Raw genomic sequence first — 22,258 nt, 5'->3', positions numbered from 1 at the left:
TTAAATGATGAGAAAACTCTAGGGGTGTAACTATCACAGGACTAAAGGAAATTAAACTTCTGGGACTAAGTAGGTAGTTAAACGCTAGCTTCCTCTTGTTTGCTGTGCTTTAGCGATCTTCTTTTTCCGGGAAACCGGCGACTTTGCAACGTTGCCCTAATCAAGTAGATTTCTCAATCTCATTGTTTGGCAAAATGGTCTAGCTTTATGGTGTTTTGCCACCACAGTCACAGGCGCCTGGGAGGTGCAAAAGAGCGCATTGGGATTTCCCTTCTTGATGCAATTGCAAAATTACAAAACATTGCGGGGGAGAGGATAGTGCTTTAAAAAAATTTTTTTTTATTTATGCATACAAGAGCCGGGGCACAGGCCAGAGATACTGGGTGGGGGCGGGGGGCGGTGAGAGGATTCACCAGAGACAGAGCGGGGAACACACAGGCAGACTGACTGAAATACACTGCTGAGGGGAGCAGCGGGCGAGGAGGTCCGCTGCGCCTCTTGGGCTGCTCCCTGGCCTGGGATGGAACTCGTTCTGCAGAGGCTGCGAATTGCTTCATAGTGCGGTGCTTAACCCCTTGTACCACCAGGGAGGCCTTAGTGCTGGTGTTTTAATGTACAATTGAAGTCACATAATGATAAATGTTTCAGATAGTCATAACTTCTAATGCTTATGTTTTATTGAATGTCAAAAATGGATACAACTCATTTCCTGTGCTGAAGTTTACTGATGATGTTTTATTAGCTGTCGAATGTCCATTCTGAAACTGCACCAAATTCTGAAATATTGTGCCTCAAAAATGAAAAATTAAGGAGAAATGAATTGCTACCCCGACAATTACATAAAAAGCAAAATCCTACAATAAAACACTAACTTCTCTATCTCACAAGTAAGTTTATTAAACTTGAAAACAGGTAATTCTTTTAATGCCAGTAGGAAAACGTCCTAAAACCCACATTTTTTTTCCTTTCCTGGTGCAACTTACTTTTAAGCTTGAGGTACAGCTGACAAAATTATAAGACATTTAATGCGTGCATCATGCACCAAGTCATCATGATGCACGCTTTAAATATCTTATAATTTTGTATACAGTGAAAGAATCCCCCACCTAGTTAACTATCACATTCATCACCTCTCATTTTTTTTTGTGTGTGAAAACATTTAAGTTCTACTTGTATGTTAACTATAGTTACAGATTAGCATGTTATATTAGATCATCACAAAGCATAACAAAGTTACTGTAAGATTTACATGTAGAATCTAAAGTCAAATTCAAGGAAAGGTGTAGAAAACTGGGAGGGGGTGGGGGTTGGGAAAATAGAGCTTAGTAAAAGATTATGAACCTATTTCCCATTAAGAATTGCATCATCTCTCATTGACAGTCACTAAAAAATTAACGGGAATATTTACTGCTTTATTCAGTCGTATCATAAATATTTTCAAAGAATCAATGACCGAGTGTGTTCTAGTTAAACAAAAATAACATTTCTTGCCTTAGGAGAAAGTTCTAATTAACTTTACTCTCCAGGGAATATAAAACACAGCTTTCCCACCTTCCAGTATCTGAGAGCCCAATTTTAGTCATTTGGATACTTCTATTTTCAAATGCAAATCTATCATCTATTTAGCTCCATCATAAGATTCCTTCCTGACTACTCATACTAAAACACTGTCAATGTTTAACAATTATGCACAGTATGTACATATGAAGTAAAAACTGTCCTTGGTGGAAATAGTGTGGGCAATAAATGTATAGAAAGCATGTCCTACAGAAAAACAGTGGCAGTAGAGTCCCTCTAAGGTTGACTGGTGGTTATTATTAAATCAGATTAACTATTAGTTATTATCTTTTGACTCTACCTTTCCATATTTTTGGCTTGTTATGGACTATTATTTCATTTTTAAAGATTTATTTATGCATACCCAAGAACTGGGATGTAGGTGAAAAGTGTGGGGGGGCTGAGAGGTTTCCCCAGAGACAGAATGGAGAGCAGAACAGGTGCATCTACTGAAATACACAGCTGAAGGGAGAGGCAGGCAAGACAGGGGTTCTTCTGGGCCATGTGGATTAGGTCCCGGGCTGGGGATGGAACTTGTGCTGCAGTGGCTTCAGATAGCTTCATAGTGCTGAGACTTAACCCTCTGCGCCACTAGGGAGGCCCCGGAATTATTTTATATAAAAAAAGGAATAGTTTTAACATAATACCTAGGAACAGCTCATTTAAAACTGATTCCCAGGTCCAAGACAGTAACTGGCTTATATAATCTCTCAATGTGGACCAAAGGGTCTTGTATTTATTTAGCTCTGTCAGGTTCTTAACCTTGTTAAATCCTAACAAGTTACATAGTTTATATATATAATCATTCAAATGCAGTGGCATAAATATCTAGAAAACTTCATTTTCAGAGTCATATTTTGGTTACATCATTTGGTTTTAAAAAAAAAGGGGAACAGTGATACCAAACTACACCTAGCACAATACCTGGCATACAGTAGGTACTACGATATTTTTGGGAATTAGAAAATCTAACCGTCAAAATCAGAACTTGGAAACTATCTATTCAAAGCAATCTGAATTTTCCTAAACTACAGGTAATATACATTCAATTAAACCAAATGTGTTCTTAAGCCTTGCTTATACTGCATTACTTGAAATATAAAACTTTTTATCGTATTACTTGAGGCATAAAAACTACATCATTTCATAGATTTTAAGTCACAATGAAGCATATTATATAATAAAACCATGTTTATAAAAAATCCTGTTCTGATCATTTCATTTAATACCAATACAAAAGGCAATGTCAGACAAACCTTACATTCTCCTTTACTTTGCATTCAGAATGGAGTAAAAAAAGTTCCCATAGTTTACATACAATTAAGGGGAAAATGTAAAAGTTCTGGTATAAAAATAGAAAAGTGAATTCTTGAAAAATGCTTTTTTACTTAACCCAAAACAGCCTTTTTTTTAATAATACAGAAATTGTTACAAAGTGAAAAATGAAGATGGTTTTTTTTTTCTTTTTTTAAGATTTATTTATTTATACATACAAGCAATGGGTACAGTCAGAAGTGCGGGAGGGTGAGAGAATTCACCAGAGCCAGAGCAGGCAGACTGACGAAATACACTGCTCAGGGGAGCAGTGGGCGCAGCAGGAGAGGTCTGCACGCCAAGTGGGACCCTCGCCAGAGGCCTGGGATCAAACCAGCGCTACAGAGTCTGCGGGGAGCTTCGCAGCCCAGCGCTTAACCGCTGCGCCACCAGGGGAGGCCCTGAAGATGGTTTCTAATGAGTTATTTTAAAGATTCTTTACCTTAAATATTAAAATAGTAAATGACTAAGTACAACAGAAGAAAACTCAGATGATGCCCACACCAAAAAAGGTTTAAATACTGTTTAAAAGCAATGCATACAAAACTAACCCAAGATCATTAACATGAGATGCAATGCAGGTGAATTTATAATTTTCTTTGATATTGAGAGCAAGAGAAAACAAACTATTGGCATTCAGATGATTCAAACATTTTAAAAATACATATACACATTGATAAAGGTTTACAGCATATTTCTTTTTTAAAATCAAGTCATAAGAATTGTACACTGGCTATAATAGAAAAAGAACAATCATGATTCCAACCATTTGAGCGTAGTAATACTGCAGAAAATAACATTTTCTCCAAAATTCATACAACTGGAATATTCTTAAAACCATTTTGCAATTATGAATATATATGCTTCATTTGAAATGTGAATGTCCTAAATTATTATTTACACCATCATATCCTAAAGGCCCTGCCTAACACATAAGTGAAAAGATGAATTGTAATACTGTTTTTAATTGTAGCCAATTCAAATATGCTGTCTCCTTACTCCCTCAAATAAATGTGTGTGCATCAGCTTTAATTACAATGCTGAGACAAATTAGTTACAAATAACTAGAAAATAGCTCTCATTGGGTTTTTTGGTTTGAGTTTTTAAAATTTTACAACTAGGTTAAGAAATAAAATACCTAATTTTCAAAACATTTGAAACAAAATGTGAGTGTTGCTTCATGATGAGTCTGAAGTTCATATTAGATATTCAAACTATTTTTAATAATTGATTCTTTAATTGCTTTTGATAATCTAACAGAATTCCATACAAGACAAAGAAATGCCCTTCTTTAATGTTCAAAATTTAGAAGTTCAAACGAATTTTAATTTGTTGGGTCTGCAGTATAATAAGTATAACATAATACTACGTTTATATAATTAGTTTGCCTTTGGCTTAAAAGAGTATCCGTCTCAAATCAGTTTTGTTATTTTTCTTTAAATAACCATAACTTAAGGGTGTTCCTGTGGTAGATGAGTCTATGACAGTAACTGGCATTTGCTTTGTGTATCAGGAAAAATGTGGTTAAAACCAAGCAATTTACCTCTCAGTGATTTATCTCTCCTATGCTCTACTTTGACGAAAACTCATTTATATTTGATTAGGGACACCAGATTTTTTCCAATTTCTTCTTTTGCAACAGTAAATAACATGATTATGGGATCATATATCTTTAAGGTGTTATTACACGACTTCCTGTTTTTAGGTATTGCCGTTTAGTAACATTGATAGTTAAAAAATAAATATAAGTAAAGCATCTACAGGATACATAGAAATATAGATCTTTGCATGGTGAATCAGAGTGAATTTTTCCTGCCACTTGCATTTTTTTTACATATTTCTATATTTCTTATATAATAACAGGTATCTACTTATATAATAATAGGTATCTTTCAAGAGCCCAGATAATGGTATTAATACATTGGTGCCTGATTACCTGTCTTATAACCATCTTGATAATAAATATCAAATAGCCAAATGTACCACATGGCAATCCAAAGATTATTCAGATACCTAAATGACTAGGGACCAGACATACTGTAGTTTACCACGTGTGGTATACACGTGGGATATAGAAAAAAAAAATCCTATGACCAAAGCCAAGGTTTTAAAGAATACACTTTCTTAGGCATTTTCTACTATATTTATTTTATCCACCTCAGAAGTGTTTTTAAAGCTATAGAATGTCCATAGAATCTAGAATACTTGTGCAATTCAGCTTTTTACATAATACTTCTCATTAGGCACAGTCTAATTGCAGTGCGAGTCTATTTTCATATAAATCAATAACCAAAACACTTTTTAAACAATCATCCTCAAGAAGAATACATATAAGACATACCCCAGAATATATGCTATTCATTTACAGAATTCAGCAATTAGCTTTTCTTTTTAATGCTTTAAAAGTAATAATTTGAAAATAGCATTAAAACTAGAAAAATCATTGTGGCATAGCCTATAGTTAATCCTAATTTATAAAAACTTCTGAGTATGAGAACTTCTTTTCTATATATACCATGCTTTATGTTTGAAGAAAGTCTGTACAGTCATTCTGAAAGTACTTATATTGACGTTTATGAAGCATGTATATTATGAAAATAGAAAAATATCTTGACTGGTACATCCTTAAAAATTTTTTTAGCTTTCATGGCCAAAACATTCCTTTATATATACACATCATGAATTTTATTGGGCCTGAAGCTAACACTTGTGTCCAAAAGTGATGACAGACAGATTTCTGAAATAATATCAATAGCAGCTTTTAAAGAAGCATCTCTCTCTGTCTGAACATTTTAATGTCCAATGTAGTGAGAACTTGATTCCTTTTCTAGTCTTAGAGTGTTTTTTATGGTAAAATCCATATTTTCTTGAAATTCTTTATAAGAATTGGTGATTGGAAGAGCTAGACAGTTATTACATTTGTTTCCAACAGGAAAATCCATATGCAGGCACTCAATTGAAGGAGTGGGTTTAAATCCAGCAGGTGGAATGGAATTGCAACCAGTTGCAAAAATAAGAATATCTTCCATTGTTGTTACAGATTTACCATCTGAAAAATTTATTAAAAAAAGAGAAAAAGAAATCCAAGGTTTATATTGCTACAACCATAAACTCTCCCCAACTAAAATGGAAACAGAGACTCCCTTCTTTATAGGCAAACTAAATTACTAAGTCAGATTATGAAAAGAAAACATTGCATTCAACAAACATTTACTTGAATCTCAATGTAGGACACATAAAATCTTTTAGTTGAATGGATTTGGAGATTCCTTATTTTTGGGCTATAATATTAAAAGTAATTTAAAACCACTTCTAGATAACCTCTATTTGATGAACTAGTTCAACAAATACAAAGAGAAAACTTAATGGTGTAAAACCACCAACTACCCTAACTAAACAAAATTTCAACTGAAAATTTCTCATAAAATTAAATAAATGACTTTACACGACTAAAGCTCAGTGATAAATTTATATTATACTGGCCCTAACAATGGATGAAGAATAATTCAATTTAAGAATGGAAAAGATCAAATACAGGCATACCTCAGAGATATTTCAGGTTTGGTTCTACCGCTGCACTAAAGCAAATATCGCAATACAGTGACTCACACCACCATTTTGGTTTCCCAGTATATATAAAAGCTATGCTAACCATAGTCTATTAAGTGCACAATAGCATTACTTCTAAAAAATTGTACACTGCATTAATTAAAAAAATTTTATTGCTGGGCCTCCCTAGTGGCACAAGGGGTTAAGACGCAACCTATGAAGCTGTCTGGCCTCTTCAGCAAGTGTTCGATCCCCAGCCGGCCAGGGAGCAATCCACATGGTGCATGAGACCTCTCCTGACTTGCCCACTGCTCCCCTAAAGAGTGTAATTCGGTCAATCTGCCTGTTCTGCTCCCCACTCTCTCTGGTGTATCCTCTCACCACGACCCCCCCATGCCTCTGGCCTGTACCCCAGCTCTTGTATGCATAAATAAATAAATCCTTAAAAAAATTTTATTGCTAAAAAAAGGTAACCATCACCAGAGGCTTAAGCTAATTACAATCTTTTCACTGAAGGGTCTTACAAAAACACAGTAACAGTGTAGAGCAGTTAAGAGGAGGTATGCCTGTAGATGACAAGCTTTGAAGCAATTCTATGCTGTGGCTATCATCCATATATTTAATGTTTTCTAAGAAGATTTCATAATACCTCAAATTATCTATGGGAAAAAAGTTGTAATATACAGTATAGCTTTATAACCTTTCCTCATAATTTTTGACTCAGTCATATGGACTTATTTTGAAATAAGTTTTCTTTGGTAAATATGGAGTTAGGAGACTGAAGTCTTACTATCAAAAATTGGAACTCAAAGAAACAAAATATCTTCAAGCAAACATTCTAAGACAGTTAAATAAAACATTTACATACCCTCAACATCCTGTAAGTAACTGTTCCAAAACCTCAAAACCTGTACATCAGATAATGTGTGTACTGTAAAAAGATCACTAAGGATTTTTGCAGAAAGATTCTCAGGTTTATGACAGAAGATGCTACAAAAAGCTTCTGGGTAAGTCTGAATTTTCTCCAAAACTCCAAGAGTTTTCAGACCCTGCTTAAAACTTAAGAGAAGAAAAATAATGAGCCAATATTCACACACGTTAGGTATTACTATAGGGAATTAACACTTCCAGCTAATTTACTACCATATATACATAGATGTGAGAAAAATGTGTAAAAATATGAATATACTATATGCCCTATGATACCTTCAAATCCATAAAAAGTAAATACATTAATATAAAATGAATTTTATATGCCTACATAATTTGACTATAGAATCTTTTAAAAATTAAGCTAAGAATTTTTTATTAAGAGGAAAGAAGTAGCCATCTTAAGTATTTTACACTTCCAGCTAGTTACTATAAAGATGAAGTCTACAGATTGCAAAGAGTGATAAAATATTTTCAATAGACATTCCAGAAAACTGATTTCCCTACTTACAAAAAAATATAAATTCTTTCTCAGAGTCCCAATGGGAAAATAAGCAAAACTGAATGTACAATTAAAGACACATTTTAAAATGCACACTCTTAGTAACAGGCAAAGGAGGCACCGTTTTTATTTATTGGACACAATAAGCCTTACCTGTGTTCTGGATTTCCTAGCCACCTCCATAGGTATTCTGCCACATAGATTAATCTCCCTTTCTATTGGCTTTTCCTCGAGAGCATTTAAATGGAAGTGCTTTATTAAAAGAAGGTGCTTACCTTACTCATCTTTGAGAAAAAAAATCAATCCCATCGTCATTTCCTTCAAGACAACCTACTAAAATTATATTCACTACTATTTCTTAATTTCCCATTATTTTTGCCTCAATTCTTATCTACATCTAAAGAAAAACAGACCTAAGTTTACGAATGACTTCTTTCTACAGCACCAGTTTCCCGGTGTCCCCTTATTTCTCTGGCTGGAACTTTTCATTGATGCTGGTTTTACTTTTCCATTGGCTTAAATGTTGCTGTTTGTTCCTCATGAATTAGTAACAAGGTATCTTCTCTTCCTTTCCCTCTCCCATGGCTTTATTTAGCAGGTGTATGTTCATCACTGTAAAACTATCATCTCAAGCCCAGAAAAACATCTAAGAGACTACTGGGTACCATAAAGTCAATTCAATGTCTCTCTATCCTTCCCACTCTTGCATGATAATATAACCTGTTCTGTGAAGTTATTACCTTGGCTATTGTCAATGATCTAAAGGGAAGAACTGCTTTGTATATAACTGATCCTTCTTTTTCCAATAATGTCTTTTTGCTCATCAGAATATACTAGTTTTATCAGAGTATACTAGTTTGGTTCATTTAGTCCTATGAACCTGAGAAACTCCTCAAGCAGCATTTTCTTTCTATAGTATTGCCCTATTCTCATGTTTATTAGTTAACTATATATAAGGGTGTTATTATTCTAACTTTCATGAGGCTTTCAATCTCTTTGAGCAAATTCTCATATTACCTTTACAGAGCTCTTGTTTTCTCCAACTGGCATTTAACAATCACTTTCATAATCATGTTTGCCTCTTTTTTTTTTAATTCCTGTGGGTTTCTTTTAAATCAATTTTTATTTATAATGTTTTAGATATTTTTTAAATATTTATTTTATTTATACAAGAACCAGGGTACAGGCCAGGTGTGCAGGAGGGTAAGTGGATTCACCAGAGACAGAGCAGGGAACAGAACAGGTAGACTAATGAAATACATTGTTGAGGGGAGCAGCAGGCGAGACAGGAGAGACGGGAGAGGTCTGCCACACCATGTGGGCTGCTCCGAGGCTGGCGGAGATTGAACCGGCACTGCAGAGGCTGTGGACAGCTTCACAGTGCTGCATACAACCGCCTGGGCCACCAGAGAGTCCCTATAATGTTTTTTAGATTTTGAAACATTATGTTGTGGATTTTAAAGAATGTAATTGTCTACTGGTGTCAACATTTTATCAAGTATGAAAACCTTAACTAACTACCTTTCAGTGCCTTTGTTCATCCCTATTCATAATGTAATTTCTTAGATATTTTCTCTATATAATTGTGAACAACTTAAGAAGAGATGTTAACAATTTTTGCCTCAACCATCAAATATATTTAGGAAACAGAAGAGGGGAAGGAAATAAGCTTTTATTCTTATTATTCTTCCTTCCTGATATTCCAAAATTCCATCTTTAATAATCTGCTTGTTTCACAAGCTTCCTATGACAATTTTTTAAAAGATTTATTTATTTATTTCTACAAGCACTGGGTACAGTCAGAGGCACGGGAGGATGAGAGAATTCACCAGAGCCAGAGTGGGGAACAGAACAGGCAGACTGATGAAATACACTGCTGAGGGGAGCAGTGGGCGAGACAGGAGTGGTCTGCCGCGCCATGTTGGACCCTCGCCGGCAGCCAGGGATCCAACTGTGCTGTGCCAGTGGGAGAGGCCCTCCTATGACAATTTTTTAAGGCTAGGTCTGTCTACTGATGACAAATTCTTCTACTTTTCCTTTATATGACTAGATTTCCTCTTCTATATATTATGTTGTTCCTTGGGTTCTGAAATACCCAACTGTATGTTGCATCTCTCTACCTTTCAAAGTGTTATGTTTGTTTTACATATAACATCGCGTTTTTAACAGAACAGAGAGAGTATGTCCACTCTACAACATCTAGAAATGGAAGTATTTGATCATATTTCTATTTGATTGATTTCCACATTTCATGTTTTGCTTTGTTTTCTATTTTAAATCAATGTAACAATACTTTGTTGTCTTGTTCAGTTTGTTCTCTTCTCTATTTTTTTCAGTTTGTTCTTTTAATTGACATGCTATTTGGATTTGGTAGCAGACTATGGGTGCACTAGTGGTAGGCATGGTTTGGTTAACATACATAAAGAGTGTAACTCTGCATTATATACAGTGTTGTAAACCAATGTTCCCTCGATATAATAAACAAATGTATCAGCATAAACTTACTGTGTATTTTATGCTGAAAAATCAAAACCAAACAGAACCCTACTGTATTTCCTACTCTTGGGCTACTGAAAAGAAACATGGCAAAATGAGCATTCCCGTATCCAGACTGTGGCTTTGAAAAACCCATTTTCCGTTGAAAGAAACAAAGATTTTGGGCCAGAATGTACAAAATGGACAGTAAATACCTTGTCATTCCATATACAATAAAGTTATTAGTATTAACATCAAAAGTACACAAAACATAATAAAGATACTGGTCAACAATGAGACAGTAAAGAATTTCAGTAAGGATTACAATTTTAACAGTTTTGAACATATTAAGTATATCTAAGGCTATGGGTTAATGATTATGAAACTGAAAAAGAACTTTAAAATGTTTGGCATTTTCTTAAAAAAATAATACTGGATTTAATAACAAGGGTAAGGTATAATGAATAAGATTGGTCAGAGGTTCATAATCATAAGATCTGGATGGTGATTACACAGTTATATCATTCCACCTATTTTCATTTACTTTTCCCATTATTTTTTTTAAAAAGGAAGAGTATACAGATACAAGCAAGTTTTAAGATCGGTATTCTAACCTAAAGATGAGCAAGGATCACACCTGCCTTACCTTGTTGATCAAATAATGCTTACTACCTATTACCCAGAAGACAGATGCTCACTAGTAATGGAATGAATGCGTAGAGATTCAATAGTTTACTAATGGTAAAATTAAAATAAAATTATTTAGAAAAATAATTATCAACTGAGAAAATGATTACTTTCCTACCTAAGCATCAAATAGTTCTCCACTCTGTATGGAATGGTCAGAATAATAATCATCTTTTAGAGGTTAATTTTAAAGCATTATTTTAAAATAGCATTTATATTTTTTAAAACATATCCCACATAGTACACTTTAAACATGTCATTTGAGAGATTATTTTACATAAAAACAACTTACCTTTCAAAGGGTGCTTGGACTCTCTTAATTACATGGTAAAAAAGTATGTCTTTTACCAACATATATTTATCACTTAATGATGTTATAATTCTTAGACATCCAATTAGTTCTAGGTAGTTATAGCAATCATTAACTATGGAGTTTAAGTCAGCCACATTTGTTGCAGTATTTACCTGAAATGAAGAAAATAGCCTCAATTCACATGTTCACATGTTCACCATATGTGAACATTTACATTTCCAACAAAATTACTTTATACTCAATTCTTGAAAAGAGTAGAGTAAATGTATGCCAAGAATTGTTTCCAGAATGCCACTTTAATACTATTACATAAAGGGAAATTATTTACATACATAATTTACATAAAAGGAAATGACTGACACAAAACAGTTATAAAACACTACAGAGGCAAGCGTTATGACCTGAGATTTCATGAAGAAGTAAGAATACCCACAGAGACTTAAAAGATGGATAAATCAAAAGTATATTTCAGAGAAATATGGAAATGTTTCTATATATATATATAAACAAAGGAATACTTGATCATTTATGTGCCAGGAAGAAGTTATAGAGAAAGATAGGAAGCACTGAATCATCCATTTGAATAGAAAATTCCTTACTATTTTTTTCCAAAAATTCTCCCAGTTACATGATTTTAGCATTCATTTCAGAGCTCTACTGACAGCTCAGGAGTTTTCCCTGACTAACCTGTACAAAATACTTTATAAATCTGTGAGAGGCTAATAGTTGGGAATATGTTGCCTCATCCTTGCAAACCCACCACTCAAAAGTTTTAGCTGGGCAAATAACTTACATTCCTTGCAGCTGGCTGCAGTCACATGTGACTGAGAGTTGTGAGTGAAAATGTGTCAAACTTCCCTGCACTCTACTTCCGCTTTCTCACTTAACAGCAAGCATCAGTTATACAGGTGAAGACAATATCCTAAGTCATTACACAACAGGGAGAGGAAGGAATCCAATTCCCTAAATGACATGGTGCATTCACAATTGTACTTGAAAAACAGCAGCTATTTCTGTAAAGGTCAGATAGAATTTTATGCTTAGTGAGCTATACAGCATCTGTCAGTGCAACTCTGCCAGTGTGGTGTGAAGGCAGTCACAGATAGGCAATGAATGGGTGTGATTGTGTTCCAATAAAATTTTATTTACAAAAAGAGGCAGCAGCCTAGGCTTGGACTACATGCCATTTGTCAACCCCTACCCCAGAACATAGTCATTGTCTTTATTTAACTCATTATACCTCAAGTATTATCTACCTCCTTTTTCTTATTGTTTGCTTTTTCACTTAATGACAGGGTTACAACAATCATTTCATTGGTGTCCAGGAGCATTATCAACAGTAAACAAAATCTTGAAATGTATGTTATTCTCCAAACAGTTCTTGTATATTTCACTGGCATAGCAATCAGGAGTGCATCTTGGAGAATGAAACTGGATCATCCATGACTTCATTGTTCTTATAATTTACTCACAGTCTGTACATATTGATAATAATCTCAAAGATCTTTGGATTTTCAGCAAGCTAAATCACAAAGGGTTTAATCTGCAGCTTGCAATACTGCACCTAAGCAAGGCTGTTATCCCGTTATTACAAGCCTTAAACCGTGGCACTGAATTAACCTTTTTATCGATGAAAGCTCTTCAGACATCTATTTCCAGAATAGGAAGATTTCATCCATACTGAAGATTTGCTCTGACAAAAGTAATTTTCCTCCACAACCAGCTAGCTTATCAAGAGTTAAGTGTTTCCATAAAATTTTCAGCTACCTTTACATGAGCAGCACTTGCAGAATCACCACTTATTTTCACATTCTATATTAATGTTTCCTGAGTCATTTAAATCACCCAGAGGTATCAGTGATTTCAACATTATAGTTACATCCAGCCTTTTTCTTCAATATACTAACTTTCTGCTTTGGTTGATCATCATGTGCTGAGAGGAATACAACTTGTGTGTCTGGTCTTCAATCCATATCTGAAATGGGCCTTTTTCAAAATTTTGTTATTCTTGATGCTTCAATGAAGTACATCCTTTGAGAGCTTCTGTCATTTCGCTCTTTTTCTTCAAGATTATGGGTATGGTAGAATGATATGCCTTACTGGTGAGCAATAATCAACATTGATTTTTCACTATCCTAAACATTATTCACTTTTTTTGTTTCTAGGTCAATCACTCAATGTGACCTCTTACTGGCAACAGTGGCAGTGTATTTTGCATGCTTAGAGGCCATGATGAACAGAACACAAGATTAAATCACACACAGAGAAAATGATGCTATCAAGAGAGGCAGTAATAAAGAGATCTTTGAGGTGGCTGGCCTAAAATGCTCAACATGCCATAATTTGTCAACCCCTACCCCAAAATATAGTCATTGTCTTGACAATGTAACTTCATTAGGCCATAGGAATTTTGGAATCACCATGCATCACTGACTGAAATGTTATTTGCTACATGACTGTGTATTTTTTATCTTCTGTCCTACTCTCTGTAACATAAGTTCCAAGGAGTCAGGGAGTAATAAAACAGTATAGGGAACATAGTATTTGTTGGCTAAATGAATAATCAGTTTCTGGATAGGAGTCCAGAATCTGGAGTAGATAAAGCCATGAGATGTGTGAGAAGTCTTAAAATCCTGAGCATTTAATGCTCTTGCATTAACTCTATACACTAAGTCATGAGAAATTACTGAGGATTCTGAAGGAAAACAATGTTGTCAAAAACTGTACTTCTCAAATAATCATTCTAAATAAGATTAGAAAAATATTTTAATTGTCTAAACCCTAGGTATAATTTGAATTAGATATAACAGACACACTAGATATAAGGAACGGTGGAAGAAAAGCCACAGTGACTTGATTCACATCAGTAAAAGGAGTCTGGAAGAATGAAAATAATCCCTTCTTCAGAATTATTTGGAAATAAGAACTATTTTGAACATGAAAGAAAATCAGGCAATTAAAAAAATTCTGGGGAAACATTAGTTTTGTCATAAACACTTTGGGTTCCATGTACTAACAAAACCAGATTTTTTTTCTGGTTTTAAGTCTAGGGACGTGAAAATAAAAGTCTGGTCATTCAGCAAGGCTATGGATAAAAGGAAGTTTGCCAGATGTATAGAATAAGAGCTATTGGACAACAGGAACTTAAAATAGTCTAAGCTTATACTTAAAAATGCCTAAGTTTCAGGGGTAAAAAGAAGGATTAAAGACAATAGTAGTTAAAAAGAGGAGAGTATAATAAAATAAATGTAGAGTGGAATTAGGAATAAAAGGCCTTTGGATATGGAGATTTTTATCTGTATATAAGCTCATAAACTAGCTAATTTTGAAGAGTGGTGCTGAGAAACCTGACTTTAGTAGAAGAAATGAATAGGAAAGAGAAAATAGAGACAATGAAGTTGAGCTACAGTATATTTCTGGTAACGAGAAAAGGAAAAGTTGAAGGGTCAACTTAAAATGCCATTTTAGGATGAGAAATCTGGGCAAAATAAATGGGATTATTATGGCCCAAAGTGCTTACTTTGTGGTTTAGAAACTGAGGCCTGACAAAATTAAATAACATGCCTGAGGTCACAGTTGATGATAATTATTTCAAAGTAAAATCTAACTCCTGAACATCTATTTGCTTTTAACCTTAAACTATCCTGCCAACTTAAATCAGAGGAGATAGGGTATGTTTAAGTATTAGAGAGGTGGAAGGAAGAAAAGTTGTATGTCTTTCATTCCTCAGTTTGTTTCCCAATCAGTAGGGTATCATAAGGATACTTATCTCATTATGGCCCCACAATGAATTTGTATTCATTCTGTGTATTGTAGGGCTCAATAAATGGTTAACTATTTTTAGGCTGACCACCAACTGAAGTCACACTCTCCAATTGGTTTTATCAGCATTGATCCTGGCACTTTGATCTGTAGTTTTTGACTTTTATATCTACCTCTTAACTGACTATAACTAGGCTGGTAAGCAGAAATAGCCACACCCCTTAACTACCCTACAAACACTATTATTTTATTGGTGATCATCAAATATATTCAAATAAACCTAGAATGCAGTCTATGTTTTAATAAATAGGTATATTTCTTACCCTGATTATAATTTGTGCCACATCAAAGTCTGAAACATCATCTAAAATTGGCTGGGTATTTTCTGGTCCATAAACAAGGCAGTTAAACAAGGTTTTAGAGAAGAAACCAGGTGAAGGACCGCCATGAACCAAAGAAACGGCAAGCATTTTGCCAGCTTCATAGTAAAGATTCTCTTTCAGAGCTGTAAATACAGATAAAAATACATTCAACACATTCTTTTATTATAATAACCATTATATGTAGTAAATTAAGCACAATATAAATATAAAATACTAATTCATAAAAGTTATAATCATATGTAAAACATAAACCTCACTTAAAAAAATTTTAATACAAAATAATAACCTATTATAGAAAAAATATAAATACAGAAAATAGTTTTAAAAGTCACCCATAATTCTACCACCATAATAACCAGTATACACACTCTGGTGTATTTTTCTTGTGTATATCTAATTACACGCATAGTTTGATTTCTATTTTTCCACACTTACTGCTTTTTCTTATTCAAATCTATTAGCTAAAATCATTGATTAGGATTAATTTACAAATGTACTATAACATAAATCACCTTCTTATTACTGGCTACCTTGACTAAGTAACATTTTCAACTATGAGACAATGTGACGGTCAAAATCCAAATATTCTTGTGTATAGAGCTGAGTATTTGATTAGGATAAAGCTACATATGATATTAGTAGTTCAAAGGCTATGAATATTTTTAAGCTGTTTATATAGGTGTTAAGATTGTTCAAATATCTTTATTAATAAGTAACACAATGTTTGAACTAATCATCTTAATACACTACATATAATATTACATTTTACAAATGAGGAAATTGATATACAGAAAAGCTAAGTAGTTAATCTAAGGACGCAAAATTACTGATCTAGTGAATGTAGATTTTGTGACTTAAATTCATATACTCTCCTCACTGCAGCAAAACTGACAACATCATTGATTATTTGGAATTCTTTTTAAAAGAGTATAGAATTTTATTGTATATTATCTCAGTGATGCTTCAGGCAATGGTGAAAAAGTCCTAGGGAATATAAAAGAAAACTCAAACAGAATGGAATAAATCTTCTCACTCTGTTGAATATTCTAGGAGAGCAAAAGTTTTCGTATAAAAGCTCCAAAAAAAAAAAAAAAAAATTAATGCTAAAATCAACCAGTTTTTGAGATGCCTGTTTTTAATCCCATTAGTTCTGTTTCAATAGTAAAGCCAGAAAAATATCATATACATAATTGGGTAAAAAATTCTTAAAGAGTACATTAAAAATACTTTTACATGTGGATTAGAAAATTATGTTATAAAAAAATGCTAGGTTGTAAAGAAACATGCAAACTTCAAATTCCAGATATTTGAACATGGGTTCAGATTATTATCCTTCCCATATGGTTACTCTATTTAAATGAAATTAGAAAAATGCATTTTTAAGAAGTTACACTTAATGATAGGATCACTTCAAGGAGGATACTGCTATGAATAAGGATATTTTTAGATAATAAATGTTTCACTACAAAATTTACTTTTTAAAATTTCCCCTTTCCTGTGACTTTATCAATATTTTATTAAGAAATGATAATACACATTTTTATCACAGGTATTGAGTATCAATTCTAACCAGCTAGCTTTTTATTTACATATGGTATGGAAAATAATTAATTACCTTGAGAATTCAGAGACAGGTTCTTTGACAAGGACCCTTCAAACAATGGTGAGCTCTCAAGATGCTGCATTAAGAGACTTAGGAATTCTTGCTTTGAACCAGGGTGTTCTCTTCCAAAATTATTATTTTCATTAACATATATTACTTCAATTGCATATGTGGGATTAAATTGTTGACTTCTGAATTCTTCTAAGGCACTGTTCCAGATATTGTCTTTGTTGATATATAATTTTTTAGCTCTCTTTTTAATTTGGAATCCTAACTCTATTAATATAGTTGAAATATCTCTTCTAAATTTGTTGCCTTGCCTATAAAACATGAAGTTAAACACAGAGGTAAGTACTTTAAAGTTCTTTATTTCACGCAGGAATTGCAGTCAATAAAAAAAAAAAAAAACAGAAAATAAAAAAATTAAAAAGAAGGAAGTTCTTCTCCAACTCCTACCCAAAAGCAGACAATGGCAGTCACTGGAAACAAACCCAATTATTTAAAAACCTTGCTTCTAAATTACTGATTCCCTCTTCCCAATCACCGACCAAATTAAAATTACCTAATATTATAAAAGATTGATAAATGATCAGTTCAAATTTGAGCAATTTAGTGGATTTAGTGTAAATGCATTCAAATTCTCTTCCTCACAAATGGCTCTAACATATACTTGCTTAACTGTAACTTATTTTATGTCTACTAGATCTTTTAATTTAATTTTTTAAAGATTTATTTATTTATGCATACAAGTGCTGGGGTACAGGCCAGAGATGAGGGGTGAGAAGATTCACCAGAGACAGAGTGGGGAACAGAACATGCAGATTGACCGAAGTACACTGCTGAGGGAAGCCAGCAGGTGGGTGAGTCAGGAGAGGTCTGCTGCGCCATGTGGGTTGTTCCCTGGCCAGCTGGGGCTCAAACTCATGCTACAGTGGCTGTGGATTGCTTCAGAGTGTGGTTCTTAACCCCCTTGCGCCACCAGGGAGGCCCTACTAGATCTTTTTAAAATAGAGTCAATATTACTTCTGCTTACTATATGAGGAGAATGATAGTTTAAAGAGTATATATTTTTAATCATAAAGTTAAGCATAGAGCTAATATTTTAAACATAATTCACAATTCTTTAAATAGTATCTTTTAGTTTATACCAGTCATTCTCAAAGTGGATCCCAAATCAGAGCAGCAGCATCTGAAAATTTGTTAGAAATGCAAACTCTTGAGTTCCACAGCAATAAACAGAATCAAAACCTCTGGGTATGTGGGTTAACAATCTGTATCTAAACAAGTTCTCTAAGAGAGTATAGGGACTAACTCAAATGCTTCCTCCTCCCATTTTTCCAACTGTAATTGGAATTAATTGACTCAAAATAACCCTACTTGAGGCAACGTTCATAGGAAAATTTTATAGTTGATGTAGAAAAATGGCCAATCCGTAGACATTACAAAGCCATACACTAACATCATTTTTTCTTCTAACATTATCATTTCCCTACTTGCATTAACTCAAACTGAAGGAAACCCTGTCTTTTGGAAGGTGATCCTTCAGAAATATACCCTCATATAGAGGATTGAATCCTTACTCCCGTCTCCATGCTATTCTTCTAAAATATGATAGCGTATTAAAACAGGAGCAAGGAATCAAATTTTTCTGGTGTATTATCTTTAGAATTCCAAATATTAAAATTATTTAAAAGTAATGTGAACATTTTAAATACTAAAAATAGTATTAAAAATTTGTAAGAAAACTTTCAGTTATAACAAGGGGTATCTTAAAACAGCAATTCTTTTTTAAAAAGTATTTCATATCCCACTTCTACAAAATTCTACAAATCTAGCTATCAAATATTTTCACAAAAATTCACTTGATTTTTCTAAGTTTTAACTTGATATTCAAGAAGGCATGTCATCATGTTTAGTTAATGCTACTTTTGCCTGTTTTTTCCCTATTGGCTACAGCAAGGCTTTATGAACTCCTTTGCAAAGCCACATATACTTAAAAAATTTATTTCAGTTGAAAAAATACCTGAAATAGTAAAGCTATAATCTTAGCCTTACTTTTATTTATTTATTTATTTATTTATTTGTTTATTTATTTATTTATTTATTTATTTATTTAATAGAGGCATGTTATTTATTTATTTATGTTTGTTTGTTTATACATGCACTGGGTACAGTCAGAAGCGCGGGAGAGTGAGAGAATTCACCAGAGCCAGAGCGGGGAGCAGAGCAGGCAGAAGGACCGAAGTACACTGCTGAGGGGAGCAGCGGGCGGCAGGAGAGGTCTGCGCGCCATGTGGGACCCTCTTCGGGAGGCCGGGGAGCAACCAGGTATTGAACCGGCGCCGCAGAGGCCGCGGGCAGCTTCGCAACCCAGCGTTCAACCGCTGTGCCACCGGGGAGGCCCAATCTTAGCCTTACTTTTAAATGTTTGAGTTTGAAAGTTCTATATTTTGCTATCTTAAGGAAATACATTAATGCAATATTATTAGCAAGTATGACTTTCTAAAGAGCTGACATTTAGACCTCTAACATAGACAACATATCAAACAAATAAATGATTAGGAATTAAAACTAATAAATCATTTCATTATTAGTATTTTTAACTATCTTAAAAATGATCTGTAAGAAAAAATTAACATTGTGATAATATTTCATATACATTCTTTCTATTTATAAAACAGTCTGTTATTTTATATTCCATCCATCCTGTTTTGTTTTCTTTTATTAATGCTGGTTACATTGATAACATGATCATGTATTGGTTCCTACTGTTTGCAAAGTACTTCAGATTACTACAAGATCAACTAATATTCTAGGTGGATATAGCCACCTCCTGTCAAATTTTTCTTAAAATAGATTTTTATATTTTTTCCTAATTCAAAATACACACTTCAGCAGATCTTTACGTTGGGATCCAGGTGACTGTCTGGGTAACTTAGGTGACGATTCTTCCAACAAACAATCAGTGATTCCCACATTATTAGAACCAGGTAAAGAATGCTTTTTGGCTTTTTGGAAATTCCCTGCAGATTTAAAACCCAATGTTAGCATAACAGAAATACAGGTAGACACTTTAAAATAATAAGCACTTGAGTTAAAATTTTATTCAAAATTTAAAAATATTACCTGAATTGTAGATAATACCTCTACATTCCAAACACTCCCAATTTTGTTCCCATGATCGTAGCGAGGAACAGGCTAAATGTGTTCCGCTAGAACCACAACACTGACAGCGCTTTATTTCCCACTTGCTGAGGACATTAAGAAAAGCAGAGGTTTATATTTAGTATTAGCTTGCTCTAACTGCAACCACCAGCACAACTACAGGTCATATTTCCACCTCATACACACAACCAACTCTTATCAAAGGAGGGAAAACAATCTGCTGTGATACTGCATTACTTTTTTCCTGAAGTATTTTTTCTACATCATTTATTATGTTTGTAACATTCTCCTTTAAATAATCTCTAATTTCATATACCTAAAATGTAAACATGTACATGCTTACATATACTTAAAATGCTATCAACATATATATACACACACAAAGAATATAAACATCAAAAATAATATGATTAAACAGGAGATGTTTTTTCTTTTATATTTGGTGATAACTATGTTCATGGGGAGATTACTGTTAGTTTGTTTGGTATAGAAGAAACATTTAGTAAATACATTATCTTACCAAAAATATTATCTTTCCTCTTCAAGGCAAGTACTTTCTACAATAAGCTTGCTCAGACACTTCAAGTATTGTGCAGCTCAACAGGGTCCAGACTTAAAACTTGGCCCATATTCACATTTCCCTTATCTACTACCCACCCCTCTTTTCCAACCCCATGTTTTCCCACTGTATTATGTGATACCTGCCAGCACATAGTCACACTTCTGAGTATGAGTGTGGGTGTGAAGGCTCTTCCTCATTTGGTTATGGCATACCTTCTCTGTAGAAATGGATATGGCTCACTGAGCGTATGGACAGCATTCCCTGTGGTAGGTATGGGTAAATCTTCAAAACATGGATATGTGGGTGTGTTTTTTGGTGGGTTTCTCCCTCTTTCCCTGAAAGTTTTGCCAACTGGTGATGAAAATAACAGCTAACATGAGTGCTTATTATACACTCTTTACTTGAAAGGTTTAATCTCCACATTAATGTTACCTTCATTTTAAAAAGGAAGGCATAAAGGGGTAATTGATTTGTTCAAACAAGTACACTGGAAGTCTCAGAGTGAGGCTTCCAATTATTTACCTGGCTTCAGACCCATGCTCCTAACTACTACACCATGCTATGTTAGAGTTAAATTGCCTCTTTATCACTAGGATGACAGGGAATGAGATTGAAAGAAGACATTTAGATAGCAGGTATTCATGTCCTAGGAAATATGGCAAGGGATAGCAAGGGCAAGAGGTTACTGGAAAAATAAAAAGTGTTTGGCAGCTACTGAATGGATGAACAGTGGTATACAAAAAACATATATTAAAAAGCATAAAATGAATTGGAAAATATCAGTAACAATGAATACACTGCTTCTCAGAACTTGAATATTTTTTCTTTACAAACTACATTTATACACAAGAGCCCATCTGCCTCCTTATAACCCTTGAGATGGTATTACCATTGTTTACAAATGAATAAGCTGTGCTGCCAAGTAAAGTAACATAAGCAAGAGTTCACGTTCTTGACATCTTATATGAGGACTCTGCCCTTAAAGAATTCTAGTCTAATGGAAAAGATAAATAATATTAACTACATTTGAATAAACACAATGAAGAAAACCCAACCCAGAATGGGGAATCAAGTGTGGGAAGAGCTGCTGAGGGGATACTTTCAAAGTTGGTAAGACTTTAGCTGAGTCTTCACAACAAGTAGTACCCCTCAGCCAGCCAAATCGCTTACCATGAGAAACAAGGCTCCTGATATTCTGCTCTACACTTTAAGTTTCAGTTTGGCATGTTATATAAGATTGTATAACTGTGATTAAAAATTACTGAAATTTCCTACATAAATTTTGATAAAAATGTTACTTTTTACTCCACATTATTAAAAAATGGAAGAAACTCTTGATTTCTAGTACTCAACACAGCAATAGTGTACAGCAATAGTGTACATACAAAGCACAGAATGACTGCTAATTAAGATTAGAGCCAATATCTACTGACATTTTATATCTTTGATTACAAAA

At 33.9% G+C, this 22,258-nt stretch overlaps 1 protein-coding gene across 2 annotated transcripts in view; it reads right to left on the bottom strand.

Moving 5' to 3' along the window:
• Nucleotides 1-5,663: 5,663 nt before the first annotated feature.
• G2E3 (G2/M-phase specific E3 ubiquitin protein ligase) overlaps nt 5,664-22,258 on the bottom strand; it is a gene marked incomplete at both ends in the record, with an annotated part of 37,725 nt that continues 21,130 nt past the window's right edge. Inside the window, 7 exons of one of the 2 annotated variants that reach the window (XM_084239779.1) lie at nt 5,664-5,920; nt 7,289-7,479; nt 11,307-11,479; nt 15,413-15,594; nt 17,088-17,395; nt 19,966-20,098; nt 20,202-20,326. In XM_084239779.1, the coding sequence (XP_084095905.1) occupies nt 5,664-5,920; nt 7,289-7,479; nt 11,307-11,479; nt 15,413-15,594; nt 17,088-17,395; nt 19,966-20,098; nt 20,202-20,326 (1,369 nt within the window). Of the gene's footprint in view, nt 5,921-7,288; nt 7,480-11,306; nt 11,480-15,412; nt 15,595-17,087; nt 17,440-19,961; nt 20,099-20,201; nt 20,327-22,258 lie in introns of both variants that reach the window. The other variant, XM_084239778.1, reaches the window with a different exon arrangement.

This window comes from Talpa europaea (genome assembly GCF_964194135.1).
Source record: "Talpa europaea genome assembly, chromosome: 8".
Classification (NCBI taxonomy): Eukaryota; Metazoa; Chordata; class Mammalia; order Eulipotyphla; family Talpidae; genus Talpa; species Talpa europaea.
The sequence above is the reverse complement of the archived record's forward strand: the minus strand, read 5'-3'. Positions and strand labels throughout refer to the sequence as shown.